Here is a 25,378-nt window from a genome sequence, read left to right as displayed (position 1 = left end):
AGGGAATGATCTATACTATCATGTTTGTTTGGTACATCCTTGCCCCAGGTTTCTTAGTGGCTCATTGGCCATTGTTCTTTATGAATGATTTTCAAATAAGCCACTTGTAGGAACATTCATGCTGCTGATATTCTGATAGTTTCCTTTTGCAGTCCTACATGACAACAGCCATCTGTTTTGTTGGACAACCACCAAAGAATGGCTTCCGGGCTCACTCTCTCCACCAGGAGCCCAAGCCATTTCCTAATAAGGCAATGTTTTCAAACATGTAATACAAGTCACAATGCCAGCATGATACAATTAAAAGGGGGACCTCTCACCTGAAATTTTGGACATTGTTCTTTTGCTTCGGAAGAGGAAGAAGACGAATTAATTGAACTATCCAAAGAGGAAGAGCTGTCCCCTCCAGGTTTGAGCTGGCAACATTTCCCAATGACTTTCACCTGAGCATCGCTGCAGAGTTTCTGGTGGAGTAAAAATTGTATTTGTTACATTGTGTTTAGTAATCCTCAAAACAGTGTTCTGAGAGTACAGATCACCTGCATCTGGGGCATAGAAAAAGAAAACTAGCGAGATGAACCCAAGCATTTTAGCATTAGTGAAAGAATGGAGATTGGAAGCTAAGCCAACCGTTTTGCAAAATAGGAATAATTTCAATAAGTCTTATCTTTTTGCTTTGGAGATAGATGTGTAATACACAAATCCAATGTTCAACATTTCATAAATCATATCTCAGAACTGTAGCGGCCCCCAGGGCCATCTAGTTCAATCTCCCGCAATGCAGGTATCAGTGTTTATATACTGTATTTTTCGCTCTATAACACGCACCCGACCATAACACGCACGTAGTTTTTAGAGGAGGAAAATCCACAGGCATGCCACCCATAGGCATTTCCTCCATAACACGCACAGACATTTCCCCTTACTTTCTAGGAGGAAAAAAGTGAGTGTTATGGTGCAAAAAATACGGTATTTAGACATAGGAGTGAAGTTGTGCCAAAAAAGAATGGTGTTCAAATGTGGAAGATAAAAGTGAGCTCTAAATTCTAAGGAGAATTCTGTGCTAATTCATCCTTTGTTACCTCACAGACATCAAAATGCATAATCACTCCTCTGTATGTATAGTTGCTGTCCTGCATGTGGCTGTGGATTCTCACTTGGTTTTCTTCAACCTGAGTTCTATAAGGGATGGTGAATTAGGCTCAGAGGATTCAGAGACAATGTTACTGCTAGGCGGATCTGTAGCTGGTTGATTGAACGAACCCAAAGAGTGCTCCCTAAAGGTTTCTCAACATCCTGGGGAAAAGGGACAAGTGGAGTGCCCCAGAGTTCTGTCCTGGGCCTATTGTTGTTCAGCCTCTTTATAAACGAATTGGATGAAGGAATTGAGGAGACGCTCATCAAATCTGCAGATGACACCAAACTGGGAAGGGTAGTTAACACCGCACAAGGCAGAATCAGGATTCATAATGACCTTAACAGATTGGAGAACTGGGTCCAAATTAACAAAATGAATTTCAACAGGGACAAATATGCAAAACCTGGGAAGGTTTCGTTTTTCTTCCATATTTAAGTTTGGGGTAAAAAAAATAAAATTCCATGAAATCAGACTGCTTTCAGAGAACCACAGGTACAGGTACAGCTATTCATCATATCATCACCTAAATTTCTCCCTTTGATATAGATTTTGAAAACACCGGAACAGAACATTTTTATGAGAATGGGGACTGCAATTGCAAAGAAATATTTTAAGGAAAAAGGGCCCCCTCACTCAGTAGCTTACATCTGCCCCCCCAGCAGTTTTCACTGCAGTTTTCCCATTGTGAGAACTATTGGAAGGTAAAGAAGTTAATATCTAAAGCAAATGTGGTGGCAGTTGTGCGCTTCCAGTTGTTGCTGGACTACAACTCCCATCATCAAGACTGCTCGTCATGCTAGCTGAGGCTGATGGGAGTTGTAGTCCAAAACCTCTAGAGAGCCACAGGGTTTCTCAGTACTGATCTTATGGCAGCCAGCCTAGCCTATGCAAAGCCAGCTAGAAGTCCCTTTTCTTTTCTTATGGCTGCAGCACAAGAATTCATTTCTTCTCATAAGAACAACCTCCCATTATGAGAAGCTGATCATTAAAGAGACAATGCTGAACTCGTGCAGAGTTAGAATTGCTACTGCCTTGAATCTTTTTGGCAGACAATGGCTGAAAACATGTGAATGGCAATCATATGACTTCACTAGAAACCCGTGAACTAGAATTGCATTTTATCTCTGATAAACAACAGCGTCTTGGGCTAGGCACAGCATCATGTGATAAAACCACACCGAGTCCACAGGGTTACAACATCTTTCTCAGGCAAGTCACACTGCAGCTTTCAGCTGATGTTGAAAGTTTTCTTAATAACACTTGGTAGCAAAGCATATATATATATATATATATATATGAGAGAGAGAGAATTCCTATGATGGCAAAACATTTTCCTCAAGCTAGCTAATCGAGTCTATGCACGAACCTCTTATAAGCTTCCTACACAGCTTTCTTCAAAGCCACAGCTGAACACAATGTCTTAAGAGTGATCATTTCCTGATTCAAACACTATGGAAGATTATACCTTTGGCCTTTACAGTAGAATGCAATGAACTTAAGGATCCCGTGGTAAAAAGAGGTCAAATGGTCACAATCTTTTGGATGCCAACTGTCAGCAGTCTGCCAGCAAGCAAATCATTTGCAAAATGCAGAACGCAGACAAATTTTAAGACGTGCAATTTTAGAACCCAGCATATGCTGAAGAGTAACCTGCCGGACACCTAGATCAAATATCTGAGGTGTCCCTGCTCCTGTGTGAGGTTTTTTTCCTCTGGATTTGAATGTCAATGAAATACAAGATGTAACAAGCCACCAGATATTATGCAACAAAGGGAACTGGTCGACTTGTGTTCCCGGCATAGCTCAAGTCGTGCTTCCAACATTGTAAAAGAGATTACAGAATAAGTGCAGCGCATAAAAGAACGTTGGAATCCCTGTCCCCAAGAAGAGCATGCATGTGCCATAAATAAACCCCGCAGGCACCGTCCTGCTAGCACCATCTGCCGTGCCCATTGAAGCAGCAGCACAAGGAGGCTTGCTGGCGATTCCATTTCTACACAGCTGGGAACTCTAACTCTGGTTAGCTCCGCTATTTGACCTCAAGGCTCTCCTCTGAGGCCAGACCCTGTCCTTGTGCACTTTCGGCAGCCAAAGAGGTCAATGGCAGTGGCTATTCTTTGTTCTCCAGAAACCGAAACCTTACAAGGGAGCAGTCTTGGTTTCAGGCAGGTCGCCTAAAGGTAAAGGACTCAGCCAGCATATCCCATTTCTGATCCTATCAGTAATTTAGTGTTTGGTGTACAGTGTTCACAACCATAACTGCAAAGCGTCCGATTAATCTGCTTAAAATTATGGCCTACGACTCAGTGCTTAGGTTGACAGAGTGTTCAACATGTTCAAACTCTGTTATGTGTTGCCTCATCCACACAGCTTGAAGTCAACCCTTCTCTACTACATCTCAGTAGTTTTCCCCTCTGTTTTAGATCCTCCCTTTTCTTCCTTCCCATGCCTAACCTTACTATCTGGATCAAGTCCCCCTTCTAGAATATCTCTAAGCATCCACTAAGCATTCCCACTGTTGCTATCCAATAACAAATGTCAGCCCATTGGCACTTTCTACTACAAGCTTGCTGTAACCTATCACCTTGCTGTAGGCCCATCTTTCTTCCATTAACATCTCCAGCTTAAGGTTCTTGGCACAGGGGCCACACGGAAGACTGATTAACCCTCTGCATACCAGCAACAGTCATGGCCCAAGTTGCTGCAAATAACTCCCTCTCGCACACAAACACCGCAATTGTCAAACACATAGCGCATATAACCTCCCCCTAAGACACATGCAGCACACACCCTTGTCACAAATGCAGACTACACACAAATACAGCCACACAGTTCTTTCTCTCTCACACACACTCACTCACTCACTCACTCACTCACACACAGCAGACATGTACCACATTCATCCCCATCACAGTGTTAGGCTTGCTATAGAGAGGACAATATGGAGGACAAAAGCCACACCTGGGCTTTGGCAGCCAATCCTTGAACAGCAGAGACAGCAATTTCCCTCTGCATCACAGTGCCAGGGTGAAGGGAACCTCTCCTCCAACCTACTGAAGAGGTAGAGAGGAAGATGGGGGCTGGAGGGCCACATAAAATAGTTGCCCTCTGGACCTCCCCTGCCCTAGACCATGGCATGACCTCTGACTTGTGCCCTGAATATGGACTTAGGCCAGTCATTAATGACATATTTTATTCATTTATTCAATTTACCCCCCACCTTTCACTGATTCGTGATTAAGCATAAAACACACACAAGAAATCAAAATGTTCATTAACATAAAACTGCTTTTTGTTTTGCTGTTGTGTTTGTAAGCTGCCTTGAGAGTTTGCAAAGAGAAAGGAGGAATATAAATGGCAAATTTAAACACATTTTTACTTATGTCTGGACTGCTAAACTCTCTCTTTTTTTTCTTTTGCTTGGAGGATGATAACGTAGGTGGGTTTGAGTCTGCTTCTGGTAACTGTTTATGAATTACAGCCAAAAAGGCAAAACAAAACAAAAGCCAGTAACACTTTCATGAGACAAAGATAAACAAATATTTATACAAACCAGATTTGCCCAGACCTGAAAAATACATGCATCTAACAGAAGGCAGGAGTTTTAATTTCATAATGTTCATTTTAAAAGTAGCAGTTTATAAATAAAGGGTTTATTAATGATTGATAGGTTGCCTAAGAATGTTTCTGACATGCATAATTCATTGCCTTGATGTTGGATGGGCTGACTTCAATCTTTCAAGGTTAAAGCCCCCAAACCATGAATCTCTAGGGTCTAATGCTGTATCTTAAATGTAAAAAACAAAAATACCTGTTCAGGGTCTCTTGATAATAAAGTACAACTGATGAGTGTTTAGTTATCCTGTCTAGCCTCCCAAACACCTTAATGGTGCCACCACTCTTCCTTCAAATTCCTTCCCAAAACCAACCTTTTCCGTGAAAGCTTTGTAAATGTATCTGAAAGTATTACATATTCCTTCCTTATTTAAGCCTGACTCCACTTTTCCTTCTCTTCTGCTGCTTTTCTGTGTTGAAAATTAGTTTGTAAGCACTTGGAGGAGCAGGGATTATTGCACTCTGTTCACTAATGTCACTGAATAAAAGTGTGATGCTCTTGCTGTTGCTACTACTGACAACAACATTCATGCTTAAAACTGTAAGAGCCTTGCTAGATGGATCAGACTAAGGCATAGCTGTCAACTTTCAGATTTGAAAATAAGGGATCAGCAGCCTCGAAAATAAGGGATCAGCAGCCTCACCTATCCCGGGGACAGTCTACGAGATATCTAACAATCTGGGATAGCAGCGGGAAACAGTGCTGGAATAAAGGAATTTCCCACAAAAAAAGGGAAGGTTGACAGTTACAGACTAAGGTTCACATTGTCTAGCATTCTTGACAATAATTCCATCAACCAGACAGGATAGCTCAGATGGTTAGAGTATGGTGCTGATATTGCCAAGGCTGTAGGTTTGATCCTTGTAAGGGACAGTTGCATATTCCTGCATTGCAGGGGGTTGGACTAGATGATATTCAGGGTCCCTTCCAACTCTACAATTATATGATTCTATGAACCAGCAGGTAGTCACCTGGAGACTGGCCAATGTTCAGGGATGCTTGGAGTTGTAGTCCAGCAAAATCTTGAGGGCACCAGTTTGGGAGGAGGCTGACCAGGATGGCAGAGATATTGTAACTCTGTGTCAAAGCAATTCACAGCGCAGGCCCCAGAAAGTCAGGAGTAGCCACTCCAGATGAAATTAGAAGCCGTTCTTGGTCATACGTCTATGTAAATGTTTGTGATCTTAAGAGATATTTTCATTCTGCGCACATGGAACTGACTTTTGAAACATGCCAACATTTAAAAGGTACAGCGCATGCTTTGAACGCCACAGTAGTGTTCTTTTCAGCAGAACTGTTTGTTATCAAGAAGTGTTGACAGGCAATATATTGCAGGTCTAACTTTCTTTTGTCTGGCCTTCTCCTGAGGCCATGTGTCCCTCTAAGCGAGAAATTTCACTCCAGCAGGCGTGGGGAAGCGGACATAGCCCTCTCGTGTGTGTCTGTGGGCGGGCAAACCCCACACAAATACATGCTCTGAAAATCAGCTGATTCTCCACCCATTATGGTGGACAGCTTTGTTCAAGTCCAAACCTTCCATGTTCCTAAGCCAACAAAGCCGACACTCTACTGGAGAAGGCCAGGAGCTATAAATCATGCTGAGACATGTGGGGGTCAACAGGCAGAAGGCATTGAATTCTAAAACGCAGCTAACAGATGCTCTTTTCACAGTGAGAAAACGTCTGTCCCACACAGTATTTTCTTGCAAAGGGCAAAAGTGCCGTGGGATGCAGCTAGCACTTTGTGTATGCCGTCAAGTGAAGGAGTCATTTGCCACTTTGCTAAGAGATGAAATATAACAACTTCACTGTCTACAAAGAGATAATGTCTCCGCTTCGGAAATGTACTCTGCAGTTACTTACAGGTAAAAGGGCTCAGTATGTGGCTAACACTTATTTTAAGGCCCAGGGCCTTGCATGTGAACAGATGCCATCATTGGAATCCCCAGTAGTAGTAGTAGTAGTAGTAGTAGTAGTAGTAGTAGTAGTAATTTATTATTTATACCCCGCCCATCTGGCTGGGTTCCCCAGCCACTCTGGGCGGCTTCCAACAAAACACTAAAATACAATAACCTATTAAACATTAAAAGCTTCCCTAAACAGGGCTGCCTTCAGATGTCTTCTAAAAGTTTGGTAGTTATTTTTCTCTTTGACATCTGGTGGGAGGGCGTTCCACAGGGCGGGCGCCACTACCGAGAAGGCCCTCTGCCTGGTTCCCTGTAACTTAGCTTCTCGCAGCGAGGCAACTGCCAGAAGGCCCTCGGCACTGGACCTCAGTGTCCAGGCAGAACGATGGGGGTGGAGACACTCCTTCAGGTATGCTTGTGAGATAGTACAGTACATTTCCACACTTCTTCAGTACCTCCCTTAAAAGTTTTTTCTTTCTTTAAAAGATCGATCTATACATGTATGAGTTCCCATGTGACCATACCTGCTCCACTCTTCCTCCAGTCCTGCTGCTGCTGAATTGGTGTGAGCTAAGCTAATTTGGCTTAGCATTATGTCCAAACCCAGGCTCATGGTACATCTTCCTCAGGAAAACAAGGAGTGGTAGGCCACAAAACAAACCTTAGCTACAGTTTGTGAATTAACTGGGGGCAAGATAAACAATGGATCAAGGTTCAGATGCAATGCTAAGCCAAACCATGGCTTAGCTCGCAGCAGTGTGGCGGTGGCAGGACCAAAGCAGCCACAATCTTCTCTTTGGGAGGCTGCATATTTGCTTGTTCATGTTAAGGCTCAGGTGCGCAAAACATTTTTTAGCCTGGTGGACCAGATCTTTATCTCTACAAGCTCCATGAACCAAGTGTGCAGGCCACACCTTTCCCCGCCTCCTGCCTGATGTCACGTATGATGTCAGGGGTAAGGCAGGCGGGTGTGGTTTGGGGGAAACAGCATTGTGAGGGAAAGTGGGCCCACAGTTTGGAAGTTCCCCCGGCTCAGTGCTAAGCCGCAACTTTTGCTAAGCATTACGTGAAAACTGGGTCGATGCATAACCCTCAAGCATGCAAGTGTCCTAATAATCATCTATACAGCAGTGCTGGGGTACCTGTGCCCTGCCAGATGTTATAGGACTCCCATCAGCCCCACCCAGCCAATGGTCAGGGATCATGGGAGCTGTAGTCCAACAGCACCTGAAAGACCACAGGTTCCTCTCTGTTGTTCTACAGTACACCTGATTCACCCTCACTGGAATTATTTTCAAACTTTATAAAATTCTGGCTTGCCAGAAGACAAGTAAGGGAATAAATAGTGAAGGCATTTTCACCATCTAGGCTGTTCCTAAAGCTACAGGAAAAGGAGAGATCCTATGAGAGGAAATATGATATAACAAAGGGCTAGGTTAAAAAGGTGCCTGGCGTGCTCTGGTCCATGGGGTCACGAAGAGTCGGACACGACTAAACGACTAAACAACAACAACAAGGTTAAAAAGAGGAGACTGCTGTAACAGTAAAGCAATTAGGAGGAACAGCTGAAGCACTAATGCACTGCAAACACAACCTCTTTTTAAACGTAGCATTTTGAATATCTCTCTTCAAAGCATGACTACTGATGCAAATAATTTATTGTTGAAGCCTGCATGAATTAACTTTGCATTGCATTGGGGGGGGTGAGGGGTAAAGGAATTCATACTAGTGTGAATATTGCTCACCGAGACGGATGCATCTTCAGTTCTCCTCTTAGCACTGGAGTCAAATAAAACATTTCGCCCTCTTCTTTCACAGTCCTGGTACACAATTAGTCGGATCTGACTTGGATCAAACTCCGGCAAAGGCCAGCTTTAATAGGGAGGAAAAGTGAGAGAGAGTTTCTTATCTCTGTGGCTTTTACAATAGAGTTTATTAAAAGAAGTTTCACTGACTTTATTAAGGGGTAACAACAGGTAACAACAATATACATAAAATGCAAATTTAATTTGTGTAAATATATATCAACAGAGAAACCTCTTCATCCAACTTGCACAGTGGTATAAATAAATGGGTGTAACTCGACTGGGAACATTAATCTTTGCTACAACATTTTCTTTTTAAAAAAATCAAAGGTACTTCTAATCCTAGTCAATACACAATGCAGAGTATGATTACAATGTTTGCATTAAAAAGCACCTAGTATAACGCCACTATTATTAGTGGAAAGGGAGATACCAGATGAGAACAATGCAATGTTTATGGGGAAAGAAAGCTACAGGAGGCTTTGGCTTGTCTCTGGATTTTTATAGTTTATACCATCCCACAAAGAATTCATCATGATCACGGGATTGCCATGGCTAATCAGTTCCTGTTTCATAGACATCTGAGATATCATTTTATCACCACATTTATAAGAGCACAAAGGCCACTGAAATCATCTCCTGCACCTATGAAAAGGAGGAATAAAAATACTCTTCCTGGGACTGGAATATTAGATGCTTTAAAAAAGCAAAACTTCGGTCAGCTCCCGCGTGCCGTGCTAAACCGGTGCAGAGCAGAGCGGGGACTGCCTTCCGCGATGCTGGCCAGCTTCCCATTGGCTGCAGGAAGCTCCTGCAGCCAATGGGAAGCTGCACACGCCTCCTCTGCGCCAGAAGGAGCACCAGAAATAGTGTTTGTGCATGTGTGCGCGCGTGAGCATTCCGGCCCACCGCGGCGTCTGTGGGACCGTGAACCGGCCCAAGCCACAAAAGCTTTGCCAGCCCCTGTTCCAGATCAAACGCAAAACCAGGGGTGGGGAGCCCTTTTAGTGCACTGAAGCATATGGTTCTCTCCTGTACCCCTTACAGGCCAAGGTTGCTGCGTGTCAACTACCTGATGTCACAATGATACCAGGTGACCTTTTTTGCCCAAAGGGGTCCTCAGAAACCCCTTCTTTGTGCAGTGCTTTGAAAGGGGCTTGGCAGGCACTGCCCATCAGTTGATCAGTGATGTTTGTGAACACCCTTTTGGCTGTGCCAGGTTTTCATCTATAGGGGAGGTAGAGAGGGGTCGGCCACAGGGGCAGCCCCAATGCTGCCTACACGATGGGGGTGCAAACTCTGCAACTCCTCAACATTGGCCTCAAATACTGAAATTGCCAGAGAGAACAAATGAAAGCAAAGCTGAGATAACCTTGGAAAACTTTTTTAACAAATAAAACGTATATTTAGATTCTCGCCTAAACTATAATCCCTGATATATACAAAGTGGCCCAAAATCTCTTATATATCCGTACTTGAAGTTAGCTTGCTATTTCATGCAGTGCTTAAAGTCACCTGCATAGATGCGGCATTTCTGCATTAAACCCATATTGTTTTCATCTTGCAATTGTTATTTAACCAACAACTCTACACCAACCCTCCCCAAACAAATCCTTTCATTTACCTAATTTGCAATAAGCCCACCACCCCTTTCTTTAAGACATGGTTTCCATTTAGTAGTATTTTGACATCTGACTCTTGACAGCTGCCTGGCAAGGAAGAGCAGAAAGTGTTCCAGATCTTTAGGGAAGTCTGCTTATAAAAAGCTCCAAGAGCAGATTACGTGCTAAGAGGAGAGTGAGCTAAATATATATATATTAAAAACCCTGCCGCATTCATCAACATTTGATCAAGGTAAAATGAACCTGTTTACTCCTCCGTCTGAGCACATGCTATTTTAACTATCCTTGAAAGGCTTTGGTGTGTCTCATAAATTACATTTCATGATTGACCCAGCTAACTATTATCAGTGTTACATAACATGTCTTCCAAAAAAATATTCCTTGGCAGCTGGGATTGAGAGAAAGTGGAGAAGACGAGCTCAGGGAACAGATTCAGTGCAACAATCAATAAGACACAGGCACATTGAATCCACACATTTATCCTTCCAAGAGCCAACCATATATTTTTCCAGATATAAGATGTGTGAAAAAGATTTTGCACGAATCATAGAATTGTGGCGTTGGAAGCAATCACAAGGGTCATCTAGTCCAGAGTTCCCCAAACGTGGGTCTTAAGCTGTTTTTGGACTACAACTCCCATCATCCCTAGCTAGCAGGACCGGTGGTCAGGGATGATGGGAACTGTAGTCCAAAAACAGCTGGAGACCCAAGTTGGGAAACTCTGAATTGTGTAGTCCAACCCTCTGCAATGCAGGAATTTCAACTAGATCACACATGACAGATGGCCATCCAACCTCTGCTTAAAAACTAAGAGAGGAGAATCCACAACTTCTCATGGGAGTCTGTTCCACTGTCAAAGTTGTTCATAGGACTTCTAGTGCAAGAAACCTGCAGGGCAGCAGGTTGGGGAAGGCTCTTTTAGAGAATCAGGCACCATTTTGTGCATGATGGCTAGGTTATTAACTGCTACTACTGTGTTGTCTGGCTCGCCAGATGCAGCTTCGTCACGCTGGCCACGTGACCCGGAAGTGTCTCCGGACAGCACTGGCCCCCGGCCTCTTGAGTGAGATGGGCGCACAACCCCAGAGTCTGTCAAGACTGGCCCGTATGGGCAGGGGTACCTTTACCTTTACCTACTGTGTTGTGTGGCTTGTCTTTCTTTTATGGGTAAGATGAAGAAAAGTGCTTGAATGGGCCATTGGACTAGACCAGTGTTTTGTTTGGTTTTTTTCGAGGGGGGGGGACAAAATGAATTGCACATTCTGAGTGAACTTCAATGAATTTTGACTCCTAATGAGCTGTTTATATTGTTTGGCTCTAAAAACTATGGATCCACCCAAGAAAATATATCACTGTATCCAGTACCTATACAAATTGTCACATTATTTCATACTTCTGGAGGAAAGTATACTTTATTATTACTTTGAAAACGCAAGATATGAGATACGGCAAAACACTCTACGGCTGCCCAGAATCTGATGCTTCTGGGTACCTTAAGGATGGTTTGCTTTGTAGGAAATACTTAGTATAGGAAGTACTTTGTCTACTTTGCAATTGTGTAATATCTAGGTTTTAAATTGCTTAACAAATAGGTTGGTGTTTTGCCAGCCCTACCTCAACACACTGTTGTTGCCCATAGGCTGAGATCGTAAGAGTGATCAAGAGGTACAATAAACAGAGGAGGGGCTGAATGTATGTAATTAGGTGAAAGACAATAACCAGAAAATGAGTATAAAGGATTACATTAGAAGAAGTAAATAAAAACAAAAGGCCCTAGATTTTCTCTCCCTTGGTTGCAGGCAGTAAGGCATTTTGGAATGACTTAAGTTGTGTTCAGGACACTGTACACCATGCATTTTAAATAGCTGTGGGGAAACATCCTGTTCATGCCTAAGCATCTTCCACAGTCAGCTGAGGACCAGATGTGACCTTGATCTTTGACTGTTCAGTATTACAAATGATGTGGTTGATTGGTCGTACAGGCTCCATAAAGAAATCAGGAATGGCTGCCAATTAGCTGCTGAGCTAAGTTTAGGGTGCTGGTTTTGGTAAATAAAGCCCTATGCAGCTTGAGGCCAGGATAGCTGAAAGATCGTCTCATCCCTTATTTGCGTGGCAAGGACCCCAAGCTTCCTCGGAATAAACCCACGAAAACAAGGATATTGATTTAATGGGATAAATAAGGCCACAACTTTATTGGTTACAGAAGTGAGCGGCATTGGCTTAGGCAATTGGGCGAAGCAAGACTATAACCTGACTGCTGCAAGCCTGCAGGAAGTCTCGTTGAAGGGTTAACCACTGGAAGGGGGGAGCCCTCTGATGTACCGTCAGGGCTGTGTCTTGGCCCTAGCCCATGCCCAGGCTTCGGACAGGAACCACACCCCCGGATCCCTTTAACGGGATACACTTACCATGGAGGGGCAGGCGGAGGCAACAACCTCCCCTCCCATAAAAGGCTTACCCGATGCCTAACCGCCAATCGAGCCATGTCAGAAAGGTGAGCACCATCACCAAGAAACAGGGCCTCCTGGGCTGGGGACCCTGCTGATGTGGGCAGCTTATCTCCACCCACTCCAGGGTCGCTATGGAGACCTGGTTCCCGCCCGCAAAGCAGCCCCTCCCTAATGGGGAGCTGACATAGCCAATCACTGCACTCTGAAGGTGAGGGACTCTTATCAGGAGTTCCATCCTGCCCAATTTAGGAATCAAGCCTTTAGCTGTGTGACATTGACTTTGACATCCCTTGAATATTAGACAGGCATCTCTGTTGTCTTTTCTGCACCTACCAAAGACTTTCTCTTTCAACAAGCCTTTTAAGTTGAGCTCTTTCTGAGTCTGCATCTATAATGGAACTGTTTTAAAGACGTTTTAGTTTTTCTTTTCTTTTTTATCACTTGTTTGCCGCCATGGACTCCTTTGGGAGGAGGAGTGGGATAGAAATTTATTCAATAAAAATAAATGACTAAATCTGTCTAGGCTTAGTAAGTGTCCCATTACACATTTTAGAGTCGTGTCCTTTGGATACAACCATGCTTCTGAACAGGCATGCATTAGATCACACTGTAAATGATCTTTTACAATGGTCTGATTTCAAGATATATATAACATTCACATTAAGCACAATTTAAGAAGGATGTTGATAAGCTGGAACGTGTGCAGAGAAGGGCAACCAAGACGATCAAGGGTCTGGAAACCAAACCTTATGAGGAACAGTTGATGGAGTTGGGTATGTTTAGCCTGGATAAAAGGAGACCGAGAAGAGATATGATAGCTGTCTTCAAATATCTAAAGGGCTGCCACATGGAAGATGGTGCAAGCTTGTTTTCTCCTGCTCTGAAGGGTAGGACCTGAACCAGTGGATCTGAGTTACAAGAAATGAGATTCCGACTAAACTTCAGGAAGAACGTTCTGACAGTAAGAGCTGTTCCAAGCTGGAACGGACTCCCTTGGGAGGTTATGGACTCTCCTTCCTTGGAGGTTTTTAAGCAGAGGTTAGATTGCCATCTGTCATGGCTACTTTAGTTGATATTCCTGCATTGCAGGGGGTTGGACTAGATGACCCTCAGGGTCCCTTCCAACTCCACAATTCTATGACTCTATGATTCTAACCGAAGTCTATGACATCTGGAGGTTGGGGAAGGCTGTTCCAAAAAATAAAAATAATAATAAAATAAAGCTATCAAACCACTATTCCCAACAGCATATCTTAACTAAAGTTATGAAAACTGCCAGGTGATGAATCACTTTAAACTATTTTTAAAGGACATCTACGCAAATGATATTTATAGTTTATGCCATCTTATCTGTTCTGCATGCCTTTCGTGTTAGCACCTTTCTGGAATGTTGATAGGCAAAAGCACACTGGAATAGGTTCCTGCTCCATTTCGTCTGGTACCCTTGCCCCTCTGACTCTTTCCAACAGTCACCAAAGCTCTTCGCCTCAATGGAAAGTATAAGTGACATAATGCATCTAAGCACCTAGTACTGTTTAACAAGGGAAACATCCAATCCACTTGCTAACTAATGATCAAATTACACTTCGGCTTATAGTATTTATCATTTGGATTATATTGATGTAGGTGCAATGATTTACACTGCATAGGAAACCAGCCAGCATTAGGCTACTGTTAGGATGATCTTTGGGTTGGAATTAGAAACACTGTAGATTTTTACAAGTTAATATAATGGGGGGTGGTGGTTTAGGATTAGAAATTACACATTTGTTAATGGTCATTTGTAGAATTTGTGACTGAAAGTATGGCAAACTGAGGTTGAGGTGGGAATAATACAGGCATAGGCAAACTTGGCCCTCCAGATGTTTTGGGACTACAACTCCCATCATCCCTAGCTAACAGGACCAGTGGTCAGGGATGGTGGGAGTTGTAGTCCCAAAACATCTGGAGGGCTGTTTGCCTGTGCCTGGAATAATACAACACTATAGCACCTGGAAGAGTTGAATATCACAGGGATTGCTAAATTATCGGATAGAACCCAACAGTGGATTATGAGACCTGTGGACTGAACACTTCCTCCTATGAAGGAGGGGAGAGGAATAAACAGTGACAAAACTCACCATCAATAACAGTAAGCCAGTAGTTACTAACAAATGTTTATGTTGTTTAAATCCAACTTCTCTCAAAAGGAGTTAAATTGTGCACAGGATTGTAGCATTGCTAATGGATATGTAGCTCCCAGCATTGACAATGCCACTACAGCGTGTGATGCAATGGTTAGAGCTGTCAGACTAGGGCCTTGGAGGTCAGGGTTCGAATCCTCACTCACCATGTACATCACTGGGTGACAATAGGCCAGTCACTGCCTCCTAGCCTAACCCACCTCACAGGGTTATTGTGGGGATAAAATAGGGGGGTGCATGCCAGCCACCTTGATAGCATTTGAGGAACGGCGAAATATAAATGGGGTTTATAGAAAGGTGAGATATAAATAAGACCTATGTAGTTGGTTGCATTGAAATGCTGAGGCAGCAAGAATCAGGACCTACAGGCCACAATCTGCTCACCAAGGTTAAGTACCCTGCCTCTATATGGTTTGCTACCGTGTGCCCATATTCTGGGCTCTGAACTGGGAAAAATAGTTCCCATTTGCCTGGGCAAATCAGTGGACAAAGGAAGGTTAAGCCTTCAGTTGTCCCTCTAACTAATCTTCCCCTGCATGCAAGTTCCAGTCTACTTCTGCATTGCTATTATCTTGTCAAATGTGGCTTTATGTTCCATGTTTGCCAAGATAACACAAAGTTGTGGCGACTGCTACACAGTGTTAGAATCCAAAGCAGACTTGGAACAAAGTCAGCTGGTGACATTTGATCCTCATCTGAAACTCTTTCAGTCACAGTGCCTGCTGGTTAAGACCTCTCCCACTTTATTGTCATTACTCTGTAACAATCACCTAGGAAGGAAACATTAGCCAGCACAATAATTTCTATATGGAGTCTCACGATGTCTGGGAAGCCTCCCAAATTTAGCAAGGCCCGACTGCTTTTCAACAGTCTTCTCTGGCCTCCAAGGGAGGAGGATGTGACTCTCTCCAGCACCACAAAGACTCCCAACCTGAGATAGCTGTCGCAGGGGGCATGTGTCCCCTTTCTCCGGAGGTGGAACTAGGCCTGGATCAAAGTTGCAAAGCCAGTGGCTAACTTTAGTGCGCATAGAAAGGTCTGGTTAATTGTGGGGGAAATACTGAGTTAGGGGAAGAGAATGAAAATCAGTGGCAAAACTATAACCTGGTTACTAGGAATCCTGCTTCACTTCTTGAAGACTTTTCTAAAGGCTAGAAATGAATTTGTCTTATTCCAAAGTTCATATTGGCTTGTAAAATGCTTGATTATTTTATGTAGGGCAGAGGTGATAATGGGGAAGGACATAACTCCTGTCTCTGCCCAGAGACAGGCCACTCTTGCATTCCACATGTATAAATCTAAAGTTACGAATGTGGTACCATCTTTTCCAGCTAATGTTTAATATTACACAAGCTTATTACACTTGTGCCTTTTAGGGTGCAAGTGTAAAACCTGATCTGTTGGACTTGCCCATTAGCTTAGCAACAATTTGTAAAGACAGATGCACAAGTTATGGTCAAAGAAGCCTGGACTATGCGTATACTGTTTCACTGCCACATGGAAAGAAATAATGCATTCTGCAATAAGAACAGCAATAAAACCCAGGTTTTATTTGCTGCCTCTAGACACTCCTCTACCTTAACTTCTGGCTGTTCTCTACATGGCATGGCTGATTGCAAATAAAACTAACTTCAGTTTATTTTCATATGTATCTCCCACCTGTTAGTCCCTATTTTATTTTTGATAATTTGATTCAAAGTCAGGTCTCTATTCAGGTTTTTTGCTTCCCTACTAAGGGACTTATCCAAGTTGTCCCCCCCCCCCCTTGCTCTGAGGTTAAATTTTCAATAGTCAGGTCTTCCTCTTCCCTGTTTTTCAAAGCAATATAACAGCTCTTGATAGGTCTAATTAAATCATATATTGATGCTCTAACGATTCTACTGCTTTAATATTAAATGTAAAAACTTGCGGGGGCTGGCATTATCCTGCCAAAGTTAAGTACTTTTTAAGTTTCATTAATTTCAAATGGGAAAGTGAACCATGCACTTCAATGCCTCATAGTCAAATTAATAGGATTTAAACAGGTTTAACTTGGAGTAGAACAGGTCTTAGAAATTCAGATGGTGAGGTGTGTGTGTTGCGGAGCTGTTTTTTAAAAAGATACCATCAAAAAAGCACCCGTCCCAATTTCTATGAGCTTTACGCAGATAAACTTTCACCAGTTGATTATTTTAGGAAATAATCCTTATTACGGAGGAAGTCCCACCTAAACAAGATTAATCCACCAGGGTTACAACCACTAGTGTTCCAGGCACTGTTTCATAATCTTTCACTACAACACAAAATGCCTTAGGAAAAATGACAGAAGATTATATACATTCATTTTAAAATAGTGGTGTAGTACAGAGCTATCCCCCCCCCCCAAAGAGCATAATTATTTCTACAGTATAAAATAGGACAACTTCAAATATATATACATATTTATTTAGCAAGTCTGCCACTGAAAAGAATGCCCAGATCATAGTATTTATTTCATACCTGGGAAGCATCTTTCTCCCTTAAGCAAGCTCCACTTTTCGGAATCTCTATAAACTCCTGTTAGGAGGACCAGCTGCCAACCCAGGTTAATAATAGAAATGAACCACATTCATCCAGAACCACAAGACTGTCAGGTGACAGACCAAGAGGACTGAATTTAACTGAAACAAAAGATGTTCCATGCTGTAGCACGAAAAGGAGAGGCGGGGGGGGGGACACGAGGACGAGGAGGGCAGCCTTAATCTTAAATGGCAGGATTACAAGAAGAGAGGAGAAGGGAAAAACCCTTGAAGAAAAGAAACAGGTCCCCGAAGCAGAATCCGCGCGTTTGCCCAAGGATCCACATATGAACGCTGCCTTATAGTTTCATAACCGGGACCCCGCCTTTCCATTCTGTTGATCAGTCCAGAATTTTACTACAGCAAACACTGCCTGTTTTTTCCAGCTCCTTTGTTTCCTCGGGGGTATTACTGCAGAGGACAGAAGATCAATCTAATTCATCAGCGAGCTAAGTGCCCCCTTGGCAGCCAATGCAGACTGTACATGCCAGTTTAATCTATCCTCCTCCTTTGGCGAAACCGATATGGGTTGAGCCTCATGACCAGGGTCTCTTGGCAGCTGCGGCTGCAATTCCGCACCTCCGTGGTCCACGCTTGTCAGAAATTCAGACTGATCGAAGGGAGAAAGACAACAAAGCAGCCTCCTCTCTGGCGACCTCCCTCCTTTCCCCTCCTCTCATTTTCTACATTCCTAGGAGCTGCAGGATGCCTGCGTTCAACCCTCGCTGACAAGCTCAGCCAGATGAGTGGAAAAGCAAGCCCTAATAGCCATCATGTGACCCGGAGCTGTCAGTATATGCCACCTGGATCTGCAATGAGCTTGCCAGCCAATCCCGGCTCTGCCTTAGATACATGCATGCAGATTTCACCATGAAAATAAGGCCATTAACCCATGTGGGGCTCTTGTTTGGGTGTCTGATTTATTATTTAGCACGAGTGGGGAAACTCTGCTTCTGATTATGCCTTCTTCTTCAAAGCTCTGGCACAGACCAGTGCAGCATGCCAGAAAATTTCAGTTTAAAGATTTATTATTTTTCTCTCCCATGAAATCTTCACCCTCCGGCCCTCCCCAGACTGGATCTTCTATAGGAACAAAGGAGGCACTGTTTGCTCTCTAACGGCTCATTAATATTACAAGTGAAACCCCAGAAACTGCCACACACACACACACACACACACACAATTGGATAGCAATGTACAGCTATAGACCCATTTAGAAATTGTCCCCAGCTTCCTTGCTGTAAACAAGGTTTCATAACTGCTCTTGGGGCAAAACACAAAGATAGAGGGAGGGCTGTTCTAGGAATGAAAAGCAAATCTTTTAGGCTTTGACTTAAAATCTTGGATGGAAGGAAAAGTGCAAGCCATGGGGTCCTGTGTGCTTGGAAGTACAATCCAACACACGCCTGTCTACAACGAAGTAGGTCCTATTGAGTTCAATGGGGTTCACTCCCAATTAAGTAGCTGCATATGGGATTGCAGCCCCAAAGGTGGTATAGCCTGTCTTTCCCAATCCTCTTTCACATTTCCTTAACGATGTATAATTTCAAGAGAAAACATGAAAAGGATAACGTGAGTAAAAGTAGTAATTCAGGATTGCTGGTTTTTTAAAGCTTGAAACGAGAGATTGTCAACAAATATTTATCTTTCAAAGAAAAATATAATTACATTGTCAGAAGAAAAATCAACCATATGCTTTAATATAAATTGCCTCCTTAAAACACCCCAAAAATATTTGTAAACATCTAATGGGGGTAATTAAAGACATAATTAATCTGACATCCGTTTTCAGAAATATATTTATCCAATAGGGTTAAAATACAATAAATAAGAGAAAGAAATTTAAAAAATTCCCTCAAAAAGGTGTTCTGTAAAATGTCAATATTTTCTGTGAGAAGCCCTCCTTAACTTTTTACCCATTATGGGACGGAATTTCCCAGGAGTATAACACATTTTTAATTCACTTCACCAGTAGTTTTCCATCTGAGAACTCTGTGTGTATTTGCATTATGCCACTGATGGAGTCCTGAAGTCTTAAGATTCCACTTCGAGGGATTTCCTAACTCCTTTTGTCAATTCCACTGAAGAACAGCAAGTGCCTGCAGAGAAGCCACATGGCCCAGGCTCCAAAGAACCATGCCATTAGTTTCTCACGCAGAACAGGGTTTTGGTCATATCAAATAGCTCTCCCCACCATGCCATATGCCAAAGCACTATTTGTTTGCTTCAGAGTTTTTATACTCTACCCTTCCTCCAGACTGGAGCACAGGCAAGCACGCCGCCTTGCTCCCGCGATTGAGGGGGTTAGGGCAGTGTGACGTAAGCACACTGTGCGCACACACCGTGGGACAAGCTGACATCAAGCCCGCATGCTACAGTGCATGCTAACATGTTGTGCGCACACTCCGCATCTTGTGCACGTGACATAAGCATGTCCCGCAGTGTGTGCACACAGCTGCCACAGAAGTTTGGGGAAACCCGGCCCGCTCCTTAAAATTTTGGGGGAAGCCCTTGGCTCCCTGTTTCCCCCACCCCCCGATGGCGCCTATGAGCACAGGGCAGATTACAACACAACATACAATATAGGTTGCGTTCCATCAACCTTCTTTGGTTTCACCAATTTTTCCTTCCTTGATAATTTCCAAGTGTTATGTGATCTTTCACACAACGTAAAAACCACTTCTGGAAGTTTAGTGCTCATTTCCATGTTATTTGCTTCCTCTCTCTCTCTCTTTCTTCAACCCTGTTAACTAGGAAAATGGAGGGGATCTGCTGTGAAATTTCACATGACAAAAATTGGGGTGGTATTCCAGCATACAGTCCTTTCCTGCCATTTGAAATTTAGCAAAATATGGCAGTATATTGACCACAAAGCCACAACAGAACAGGTAAAAAGGTAAAGGGACCCCTGACCATTAGGTCCAGTCGTGACCGACTCTGGGGTTGCGGCGCTCATCTCGCTTTATTGGCCAAGGGAGCCGGCATACAGCTTCCGGGTCATGTGGCCAGCATGACTAAGCTGCTTCTGGCAAACCAGAGCAGCGCACGGAAACGCCGTTTACCTTCCCACCAGAGTGGTACCTATTTATCTACTTGCACTTTGACATGCTTTCGAACTGCTAGGTTGGCAGGAGCAGGGACCGAGCAACGGGAGCTCACCCCGTCACGGGGATTTGAACCGCCAACCTTCTGATCGGCAAGTCCTGGGCTCTGTGGTTTAACCCACAGCGCCACACGCGTCCCACAACACAACAGGTAATACAATGCTAAAGAAACAACAGAATCTGGGATAGAAGTGTTAGGACTATACCCTGGAAAACAAACACAATAATTTCTACATCTGAATGCACCCATAAACAGCAATATAGAATGAAACAGAATAAAATTATGTATCTATTATTATTATTATTATTATTATTATTATTATTCAAAGCAACACTAAGCCTAAGCTCCAGACAGCATCAACATAGTCAGGTTTTTAAAAAAGAGACCTGGACAAATACAATTTCACCTGTTGTGTAAATCTAGGCCACATTCCCACCAGACATTTAAAGCACTATGAATTGTAGAATAGAAAGGGAGCGTGAGGGTCATCTAACTTGTCCCTCTGCAATGCAGGAATCTTTTGCCCAACATGGGGCTTGAGCCCACAATCCTGAAATTAAGTCTCGTGGTCTATGGACTGTGCTATCAATGATACCACTTTGAACAGTTATGGCTTCCCCAAATGACTTCTGAGAGCTTTAGTTTGTAAAGGATGCTCAGAGCTGTTAGGAGCCCCAGTTCCCCTCACAGAACTACAGCTCCCAGAGTTCTCTGGCCTGACTCAGCAAAGCTCATTCTTAACAGGCACAATGCTGCCAAAGTTTAGAAATGTTTAATTCCCAATGAAATCAGTGGCACACAGAAGTGTTTAACTTTGGCTGCATTCTGTTAGGAAGGAAAACAAGCACAGCCTATATTCAGCGACACCCTAATTGCTAAAACGAAACCCATGTTATCTGTGAGCATGTATCTTGCCCTCAAAAGATTAATGATGTCAAAAGTGACCTTTTCTCCAGGGAGCAATGTAATGGTGAGACGTTACTGAGCCCAGTGCATTATGTAAATATTTATTTACAGGAGTAAGTTTCCATATTACCTCACTTTGACACGCATAGACATAAAAGAGCTTTTTTTAAAAATCCAAAACACAACTGCTGTCTAGTAAGTGACCAGGAAACTATGTGAATGGATTTCTGCTAAAGCCTTAGGGAATGAAGACCAACCTCAAAAAAATGTAAACAGAGTAACCAACAGCAGAAAAGAAGCAAAGGACATGCAATTGTCCCAAAGAGTCTCCCAAATACCTAAAATAAGCTATGTGTTCTACCTGAACTTGACAGTTCAATGGCCTTGCCCTATTCTGCAATCCCCAAAAGTTCAAAAAGCAGTACTGGGAAAGGTTGAAGTGAGTTATTTTCCTATCTCACAAGTTATCATTGGTGGATGCTAGAGAAGATGCAGCTTTCTTAAAAGGTGTGTCGCTTAATGCTGCATCTGTAAGTCAAAGATAGATAATCTAAAAATAAACTAGCCAAGAAAGAATCTGATATAAAGTTAAGCCACACTGGAGCGCCAGTGTTTGTTTTGTATCCAGTTCCCAATTGCAATCTATTATAAATAGACACCAAACAAGCCTACATAATACCAACTGGTACTGCAAGACAACAGAGCATTTTCCCCCCAGTCGAACAGTTATTTTATTGTGCACCCCCCAGCTATTCAGGGAGCTGAATAATCTTTCCCCAGAGCTATTAAAATGAAAGTGTGAATAGTACAGTGTTGTGTGCCTTTAACGGAAAGATTTTTGGGAAGGAAAAATACTAGTGCAAAATTCCTCTTGGGTCATTCTTGCTGAGGTTGCTATCTGTGCATCTCACAATGACAGGGAAGAGGGACGCCTCGCCTATCTCAAGATCAGATCCTGATCTGTCTTGTTACATTTTAAAAAGAGTGCGCGCATTTTTCTTTGCAAGTTGGTTTTGTGTACAATTCAGGTGACTCTGTTTTAACTCATTGCTTGCCCTTCTGTTTTCATTTCCTAACCCGTTTTACCAGACAACAGTCACGCTGCCGGTAAAAATAAAATAAAATAAATATTTTGTTGAGAAACAAGGGCAAAAATGGACCAAATGAAAATGCAGACATAGGTCCTTATAGTAAAGGCCACTGATATGGCTCACCTGGCCTGCATTTGAACAAACTACTATTCTTGTTTTCATAAGCAACAATTTGCATAAATGAGTTAGTGGGGAGATCAACAACGATGCCACCTCTTGATCAGAACAGAGGTTTATTTAACCCAGGGTTGGCACTGAGTGGACTTGTCTTTTACTACTAGAATCCCCAAATCTGTCAACTCCAGCCAGGTGCAAAAAACATACAGTACAACTATTTTTTAAAAAAACCAAAAACAAACAATGAGTATGCCTTTGAGTATATTGTGAACCTAAGAATTTGTTTTCAGCAGCAGAACTGAATTGGGCAAACATCTGATAGTCGCTTTACATCCATCCTGCTCCAAGGAAAAAGATTTCATCTACAGTGGTACCTCTACTTACAGACGTGATCCCTTCTGGGGTGCCGTTTGTGCCCTGAAAAGTCTGTAAGTAGAGTGCCACTTCTGTGCGTGTGTGTAATAGATCGCTCCTGCGCATGCATGAAGATAGCTCCTACGCATGTGCGAAGCGGTGAACCCGGCAGTAAACACTTCCGGGTTTGCCGCGTTTGTAACCTGAAAAAACGCAATGTGAAGCAAACGCAACTCGAGGTATGACTGTATCGACCCTGTGACAAGGAAAGAGGAGATTACTTGTACTTTCTTTCCAAGACTGATTTGATGACCTAAGGCAGAGAGGGAGAATCCAGAGGCTTCCCTTTTGTTTTATTAACTCGGCCTGCTGAGATCATTGTAAGGATGTGCTTGATGTGCTTCTTTATGGACAAGCATCTGCGCTTATGCAGTTCCCTGGGAATTGAGGGTGCATATGGAATGGACATGAAACCGACACGCGAGTGTGAAAATGTGCCCATGTTTGTGCCTGAAGAAATGCATGAGAAACATGCAATACTGGAGAAACAGGACCTTCTTGGTGGTGGTGCCCCAGTTCTGGAAATCTGCCAACATGTCACAGTGATTACTTTTATGAAGCAGCTTAAAAACACATCTCTTCATTTTTAGGCAGTGGTATAGTGGAGAGGGAAATGCTGATGAATGCAACTTTGGGATCTTCTTTTACAGAGCAGGAACAAGAAAGCCATCCACTGGAAAACCAGGGTAACTTGTTAGTCCTTAATGCCTTTAAATAATAAAAAGGCTTTCACATTTTTCTGTGATAGATTAGCATGGGAGGAAGTCAGAATATGTGGGAAATCAGAGGCTAGATTCTTCTTCCCTTTTATTTGATGGTGTTCCTATTTTAGGCTAGCAGCTTAAATAGTAACACTTATTTGCAATATATCTAATTCATAGCTAAAGGCTAAAGTCAGGTGTGTTTTTGGAGTGGCAGCAATAGCCTCCAGGCAGCATTGACGCTGCCACTTGCCAAGAGGTAGAGGGCAGAGGCTGTGGGTGAAGGATTAAGCTGGTGTAGCAGCAGAGCCAATGTGGCGCGCCCTCTGTTGTACCTGCGTGGCCCCAACCTCACTGACTTGCACCTCCCCCTGCTAAGCAGTAGTGATATACCCTAGGTGGTGGTTATTGCTGCAGCAGCTCCCCCCAGGTAAGTCACTTCTGTGCATTTCACAGGTTGAATCTATGCAGTTAGAAGTAAACATCACTGATTTCAACAGTGCAGGAGTCTTACAGGAAACTATGCTTAGGATGGCTGTCATGCTGATCTTAATAAGTTGGGTATTGTGTATTACAATGGGTTGCAGAGTGTATGTGTATGCAGAGGAATCAATATTGCTGACTACATTTTTGGACTCTTCTTGGGGGCACATCTATAAGCTCCTGCCCTACAGAATTTACCACCCCACCACTGCAGGTAGGACTGGGAAAGTCGCATAGCTGATAGTTCCCTGTGGGTGCCACTCTGTGGTCACAGAGAGGACTTTCTCCTTCACCCTCAGAGTGTGAACTCTCCCTTAAAGCACTGTGCATTAACAGTTTTGCTTCAGTGTAAGAGCATCACAAAAGACGTACACCCATGGAGCCCAACCCATGCAGCAGAGGTGGTCAGAACTGGAAAACCAACCTGTATGCAGAGGGATAATTTTACACACCCTGCAGCACAAGATTTGATCACTAATCAAATCTTATAGAGAAAATTGCCTTTCCTCCGAAAGTGATCTGGCTTAATGGAAGCCTGTGAGCTCTCCTTGGCTGTAATCTCTACCCATATAATTGATTAAAGGGACTGCACTTGTGACTGGGTGATAATTGAGAAGCAAATCAATCTCCAGACAAGTATTTGTCAGTCAGATTTGGAAAGAGACGGTTACAGAGTGTTGGTAAGTTGATACTATTAGAAGCACAGAATATGATACTAGCTCTTACATTTCAACCAGCACCACCAAACAAGAAGCGATATTGATGTTATTACTGCTACTACTACTACTACTATTAACAACAACAATTCTCAACTAAAACTTGCCATTTTAAAAATGACTGTGGACATCAGCTGCCTACTCTGTTAAGTTGCTTGGAGGTAAGTTGCCTGGAGACATTTTAGGTAAGAAGTGTCATAAGTCTAAATAACAGCACCACCCCATATGTTTACCAAGCTGCAAAGGCACGAGGAAAGAGCAGCTGGAAAACAAGCCAAGCTTTGGAGATGCAAGTCATGGTTTGTCTGATCATCTGTGGGCCAACTTATGGTTAGCTAAACAAACTATCCCCATAGCTTAGCTTTATGGCCAGGCCATTCATCTCTCAAAAAGCATCATCAACTTCAGCTTTATTGTTAAAGTCGTGGTTTCTCCCTTAAGTTCAAAGTATTATTCAATACAAATTGGAAACACCATCTTAAAGTCTTTTCTCATCAAGACTGGCGCAAGATAGATTATACATGTGCAATCAAGTCTATGCTGTGCTCTTCAATTTTAAAAGCAACAATTAATGGAAGGTGGGAT

General features: G+C 43.0%; 1 protein-coding gene across 3 annotated transcripts in view; it reads right to left on the bottom strand.

The window, feature by feature from the left end:
• Positions 1–25,378, bottom strand: part of FNIP1 (folliculin interacting protein 1) — an 86,804-nt gene that overhangs the window by 38,856 nt on the left and 22,570 nt on the right. For 2 of the 3 annotated variants that reach the window (XM_053376788.1, XM_053376789.1), the window contains exons 2-3: positions 8,406–8,532; positions 321–464 (exon numbers count right to left, since the gene is read on the bottom strand). In XM_053376788.1, coding sequence (XP_053232763.1) covers positions 321–464; positions 8,406–8,532 — 271 coding nt within the window. Of the gene's footprint in view, positions 1–320; positions 465–8,405; positions 8,533–17,201; positions 18,002–25,378 lie in introns of those variants that run through there. The other variant, XM_053376790.1, reaches the window with a different exon arrangement.

The sequence above is a fragment of the Podarcis raffonei genome, chromosome 2 (assembly GCF_027172205.1).
Source record: "Podarcis raffonei isolate rPodRaf1 chromosome 2, rPodRaf1.pri, whole genome shotgun sequence".
NCBI classification, from domain to species: domain Eukaryota; kingdom Metazoa; phylum Chordata; class Lepidosauria; order Squamata; family Lacertidae; genus Podarcis; species Podarcis raffonei.
This window is presented reverse-complemented; position numbering and strand designations above follow the sequence as displayed.